Genomic DNA, 6,234 nt, shown 5'->3' with positions numbered 1-6,234 from the left:
TAATGGCACAAGAAATCTCCATCAATATCTATCCCCAAGAAGAAAACTCTTCTTTAACAGCAAAATAATGTAGAAAAATTACAAACAATAACTATTTTCAGCTTTATGCACCACCCCAGTAAACACAAATGTTTGATCAGAAAAAATATGTCCAAGATAGGAGCAATAAGCTATACACCATGATTTAGGAGTTTGATTTTTTTCAAAAATAAATGCTAAAATACTAAACTGTATATATGCACATTTAGGTAAATAGTGTTCTGTATACCCTCTCGGAGGCGGCGATGGATCCCAATCACGAACGGACACCGCCAGCAGATAACTTCCAAGCGATTCAGGGGCTTTTGCCAGGCGGCGGGACCCCCGAAAGCGAGAGGAAATTGTCTGCGGGCAGCTGGCAGCGCCCCAACCTCTCCTCCTGCCGCGCGGATCCATTTTGATTCACGAACGGATTCCGCTGCTGTTCAGGGGCTTATGCCGGGCGGCGGGACCCCCGGAAGTGAGAGAGGAAGTTCCGGAAGCGAGAGGCTCTGCACGAATTGCCCACCCCGGCTGAGTGAATTGGGATCGCCTGCGGCCACGAGGAATAGTCCGTTCGTGCAGAAATTGCCCGCCCCGGCTGAGTGAATTCAATTGGGATCGCCTGCGGCCGCGAGGACTCCTCACGGCCGCAGGCGATCCCAATTCACTCAGCCGGGGCGGGCAATTTCTGCACGAACGGACTACTCCTCGCGGCCGCAGGAGGACAGGGAGGAGGAGGGGGCAGCCGCCCGCACGCAGTTCAGGGGCTTCTGCCGGGCGGCGGGAGCCCCTGAACCGGCCGCGGGTGGCTGCAGCTGCCCCCACCCTCTCTTCCTGCTGCGGCGAGCGGAAAATTCGATTAGAATTAGATTACTCACCAGTCAGCGCAGCTGCAACCTCTTTCGCCTTTTGTAGAAAGGAAATGGAAACTCGCGCAAGCGTGCTGAAAATTTCCCATCCCAGCCAGCTCACTGATTGGCTGGAGTCCAGGCCAATCCAATCAGTGAGCGGGAGGCTGGGCTGGCTTAAATTTGTAGGTAGTAGGTAAAAGGCTAAAAGCACGCTTTTTTTGGCGCTCGCAGCTCCCGCCCATCAGCTGCTAGCTTGCTGGGCTGGCTCATCTGGTAGGATAGAGAACAGAACAATGAGCCAGCCCAGCAAGCTAGCAGCTGATGGGCGGGAGCTGCGAGCGCCAAAAAAAGAGCGTGCATTTAAAAAGGCGGGCGGGACGCGGGAAAATGCATTGGAAGGCGGGTGTGTCCCGCCAAAAGCGGGACGTCTGTCACCTTAGCGTAGGCCTCTCCCAAAGGCCAACAAAGCCTTCTGCCTGAAATATTATTTAACCAAGATTCCCTGCTCTGCTTGTGCCTAGGTTAGAGCTTTGTCCATCACCAGTTTGTTCTTAGAGAACTCCACACAGGTTGCCAGTGATACTCAAACACAGGCCTCCTCTAGCTTTCCTTCCCGGGAAACTGACATGGTGGACTGAGTGATGCCAAAGCAAAATGGTGGTGGATTTTTTTCACCCCATATGGTCTTTTGCTAGTGGGATTGTTTTTCTTTTATATTTTATATTAATTCTTTTATATAAATAGTATTAATTAATTTTAATATTTATTTGTCCTCCATCAAAACCTGATCCAAGGTACCCATTTAGATCAGATATGTCAAACTCAATTCCATTGACAGTGTTTTTGATCGGGGGGGAGGGGGCAAGAGGGGACATGGCCCGGGTGGGCATGGCCAGCTCAACGTCACTCATGTCGAGGGTGCCTATGGTGGCTTGAGCGCTCTGTCAGCAAAAACAGGCTTCCAAGCTCCGTTTTTGCTGCAATGGTCTCCTGCAGCCCTCTGCCAATAAAAACAGAGCTTGAGGAGGCCATGTGCGGACCTCCCAAGCTCCATTTTTTTCTGGCAAAGGCACCACTGGCCAGTCCTTTGCTGTTTCCAGGGTGACCCCATATAAGCACTCCATGGGCCTGATCCAGCCCCCGGGCTTTGAGTTTGACATCCTTGATTTAGGTTTAGTGCGGCCTGAACTTTTAGGATCCTTTGTCCACTCCAAATTGTATAGAATAGAGGAAACACTTTTCTTAGTGTAGCGTATGCATTGTCACTCTTAATTCCTTAAAGTCAAAAATCTGATTTTAAGAGAAAGATGCTTTCTCTTAAATTACTTCACAGCATATCCATAAATATGGGGACAAACTACAGTTACGTACAACGGGGCCATGAAGTGTTGCAAGTACAGTTTAGAAAACCCCGCGTTCTCCAAATCCTTCCAGGTCTCTTTTAACAAGGAGCATCCGTCTGTCAAATATCTCCAAGTAGGGTTACAGACTTGTTGCAAGAAGGAGGCCCACTTCGATCTACTAGCTGCTACATGTTCAATGAAATAGAATGCACCACCCTGGAAAAAGTAAAATAATACAATATAGAAATTAAACATTGTATTTCCACTGTAATCAAGATTGTTGATACAAAACGTCCTGGGGACATGAAGCAATAATTAAGTATAGAGACAAAATGAAGCTGGAATGCAATTTAGCCATGAATGATTTACAGGAGATTGAAGTTCTAGGAAAACTGCAGAATTGGCCTTTTTTTATTTAAGGAAAGTGATTAAGTAGCTGTATCAGTTCACTACATTTCCGCATATTGGTTTATCCTTATTTCAGTTTAGAATTTATATTAAAATTCAAAAGGGTTCACAAAATTTTAAGCATAACTGTGTATTTATTACATTTTTATGCCACTCATCTCCCTTTTGAGGTGATTTTGGGTGGCTTACAAGTTATAAAACAGGTAAAAAGTAATTAAAACAGTAAAATTACACAGATTAAAATATTATTAAAAACTTTACTAAATTTTACTAAAACTGAAACTAAGAGAGCTAAGAGATGGACAGGATGGGGATGAGGTCTTATCCCATCAGCCACCTCCAGCAGCAAGCTGGTGCATGGTGTTATTTTTCCTTTTTTTAAAAACATTATAGTGGAGATTTTGGTGCCAAGTTAAAATCTATATATGCTTTTATATATCATACAAATAAGCTTAGCAAGATAATCCAGACGAGAAGCACACCCAGAAGTTCTAGCTCTAGATGTATTGTAAAGTTAAATTCACAAATCTTGCCTGTCTGAAAGCACATATTTCCAGCCTAAGAAACTAGGGAAGTTTGCCACGTCCCCATTGCTTCTGGAGACTTATCTGCCTTTTGTCTAAACATTGTTTAATTTTTCTTTAACAGATTAACAGAGTTGGAAGAGACCTTATAGGTCACCCCCCACCCCCGCTCAAGCAGAAGACCCTACACCATTTCTGACAATTGGCAGTCCAATTTCTTCTTGAAAGTCTCAAGTGATGAATCCCCTGCAACTTCCGAAGGCAACTTCCCTTCCATTGGTTGATAGTTCTCACTGTCAGAAAATTCCTCCTTATTTTTATGTTGAATCTCTCCTTGGTGAGTTTCCATCCATTATTCCTTGTCTGCCCTTCAGGTGCTGTGGAAAATAGCTTGACCCCCTCCTTTGTGTGGCAGCCCTTCAAATATTGGAACATTGCTATCATGTCTCCCCTGGTCCTTCTCTTCACTAGACTAGCCATGCCCAGTTCCTGTATGTTTTAGTCTCCAGTACCCTAATGCATAGTATTGTATACCAGGACCCTTGGGTAGCCAGAAGAACTGAGGCGGAGACGGGAATAAAGGCTAACAAGTTTATTCCCTAACAAGCACAGGCTAACATTCAGAACCGACTTCAGACAGGAACGCGCGCTGCTCATTTGGACAGTCCCTTTTTATACTGGAGCTGTCAAATGACCAGCCAATCGGCTGTCGAGTACTTCCCGCTTAAACAACTTTATTTTAGCGCATGCTCAGAACGTGACACATAGGTGTTGCTTAAATGGATGGAAGAGAACAGGAAGGTCTGGAGGAACGTTGTCCATGCAATAGCAATGGGTCAAACACGACTTTGCAACTAACAACAACATAATTGTTAATTAAAGTTTTAAACAAAATTTCAAGCCATCCAGCTGAGCTGAACGATCCTTGGAAGCTTTCCCCCACCCTTTTTAAAGCATTTTCCCCCTCTCGGTTTGGGCAAATTGGCAGGGAAAAAATGCTTTAAAAAGTGAAAAAATTTGGCCAGGGATCCAGTTTATGTTAAGCCCGAAAATGAGCAGCATAAAGAGCAGCAGAGAGATGTTGTTTTTGTGGAATCTAAAGCCCTTGAACCCATGCACACTTGCCTAGTGTGTATGTGCACCTACCTAGTGCCCATTATTCATTTGTCTGGACACACCAAAATTAACTTTCTCTCTTTGCTCTTTGACTTACTGGTCTGAGCACTCGCAAGATCTCCTTCAATGCAGCCTGGGTGTTCTTCACAGAGCAAAACACAGTTGTGCAAACCACCACGTCCACAGAGTTGTCCGAAAATGAAGTCATGTTCTCAGCGGAGGCGACCACAAAATTCTCGAACTGGAGGTGTGTGTTTTGAGCCATGCTGTTCAGGAGGAATTTTTGAAAGTTGGGGTTGTAGTCCAAGCAGGTCACGCGAGTGTTGGGGGGATAAAACTGAAAGTTGGGGCCGGTGCCCACGCCAATCTCTAGCAGGTGGAGCTTTCCCGAAGCATCAGCATAGTCGCGCATGTTATGGAACAACTTCTCCTTTACCTTGCACATTTTTTTATTGTACAGTTTGCTGAGCTGAGTCATGAAAAGTGGGAAAGTTTTTTTGCAAATAGGATCCCATAAGCCAAAATAGGCAAGCACATAGATGGGCAGGATGAGGATTTTCAGGCATTGTTGGAAGATGAAAACCAGCATCGTCTTTGATGGAAGAAAAGAAACCCTTCCTGCTTGATTCCCTCAATGATTTCCTTGAAATACTCCCAGTTACTCATAGTTCTTTTAATTATGTAACCTACGGAAAGCATCTACATCACGTCATCAGTTTGAATCTGTTCCAGTTCTTCCTTAAAGCGACAACGACTCTTTTAGTTACTTAAAAAAATCTTTCAGTTATACAATTTGGGATGAACATGCTTTGAATGCTGCGGGAGTAGGAATGGATTTCCAGAGGATGTATTGGTAGTAGCCAGAGCAGTGGCCACCACATTGGTACAGTGGCTTGTTTGGCCCACCCACCAGCCCTCGTTCTATGGCCATTTACAGTATAACGCAACTGGCCTGTTGTGCATGCGTGCAAAGCGTGCTGCCCCTGAAGAAACCACTGCCGAGCAGCTGGGTGCCGCAGGGTGGTGGCACACACAGCATGCGTGCCCAACCGGGACACCTGGCCCTTGCTCAGCATACCAGTTGTGATGGGATCCGGAACCCACCACTGAACCAGGAGCAGTGACGTGCAGTCAGGGGAGGCAGGGGAGGCAGAGCCTCACCACTGTCATCTTGAAAAGAAAAAAACAATGTAAAGGCAAGAGCTGAGGTCAGGCTGAGCTAGTTGCTGCCAGAGTCACAGTGGATGATGCTGCTTAGTGCTTAACTGTTTAAAAAAGCCTCTTAAAAAGTGCCCTCTACAGGAGGAGGCAGGAGAATGACGGGCCTCATCTACTCTGATTTTAGGCGTTTTATGATCACTCGAGCAGAGTTAAGCAAGGGTTAAAAGCCGAAAAATTCCTGATGTAGGTGAGGCATGTCATATTCCTGCCTCCTCCTGTAGAGGATGCTTTTTTAGAGGCTTTTTTAAACAGTTAAGCACTAAGCAGAGTCATCCACTTGGAGGTTTTGTAGTCCAACCCCCTGCTCAAACAAAGCAGCCTCGGTCTCAACATCTGTGAGGGATGGGGGAGGGGCAGGAGCCCCAGCAGCAGAAACAGCAGCCACAAAGAGAGGATGGACGAATGAAAACTCCGGATCATCTTTGATCCAGGAAGCAAATGGCGACTGAGCCTCTAAGATGGCTTCTTTTGCGGTTGTCCATCTCGGGTGCCGTGGGTCTTGTGGGGCGAGTTTCACATGGTGTGAGCGCTTTGTAGTTTAAATACATGGAAACGTGATTTTTATTATCATTTCATTTTTCACTTCCTTTATTTGTATGCCGCCCTTTTCCCTGGGGGGACTCAGGGCGGCTCACAATTCAAAAAGGAAGGGGGGGGGAAGACAAACAGTATTCCAATATGGAAACAATACAACATATTGAAAGAGAGCACAACAGTCACACAATTCGGGTGGGGTTGGAATCTTAACCC

General features: G+C 45.7%; 1 protein-coding gene across 1 annotated transcript; it reads right to left on the bottom strand.

The window, feature by feature from the left end:
• Positions 1–1,285: 1,285 nt before the first annotated feature.
• On the bottom strand, positions 1,286–4,869 carry LOC106544054 (thiol S-methyltransferase TMT1A-like). Its single transcript, XM_087710347.1, has 2 exons — positions 4,361–4,869; positions 1,286–2,431 (listed from the first exon to the last, which is right to left on the bottom strand). Exons 1-2 carry the CDS (start codon positions 4,850–4,852, stop codon positions 2,195–2,197), a joined length of 729 nt encoding a protein of 242 aa, XP_087566473.1. The 5' UTR covers positions 4,853–4,869; the 3' UTR covers positions 1,286–2,194.
• Between the last annotated feature and the right edge of the window lie 1,365 nt (positions 4,870–6,234).

The sequence above is a fragment of the Thamnophis sirtalis genome, unplaced genomic scaffold (assembly GCF_051295495.1).
Source record: "Thamnophis sirtalis isolate CommonGarterSnake01/CBP01778 unplaced genomic scaffold, rThaSir2_p1.2 scaffold_3, whole genome shotgun sequence".
NCBI classification, from domain to species: Eukaryota; Metazoa; Chordata; class Lepidosauria; order Squamata; family Natricidae; genus Thamnophis; species Thamnophis sirtalis.
This window is presented reverse-complemented; position numbering and strand designations above follow the sequence as displayed.

What these genes read in the sequence shown, in the direction of transcription:
- LOC106544054 (XM_087710347.1), bottom strand. Translation starts at nt 4,852, where the DNA reads ATGCTGGTTTTCATCTTCCAACAATGCCTGAAAATCCTCATCCTGCCC. An exon ending in TCTTGCGAGTGCTCAGACCA is followed by an intron (nt 2,432 to 4,360) that starts GTAAGTCAAAGA and finishes TACTTTTTCCAG; the next exon opens with GGTGGTGCATTCTATTTCAT.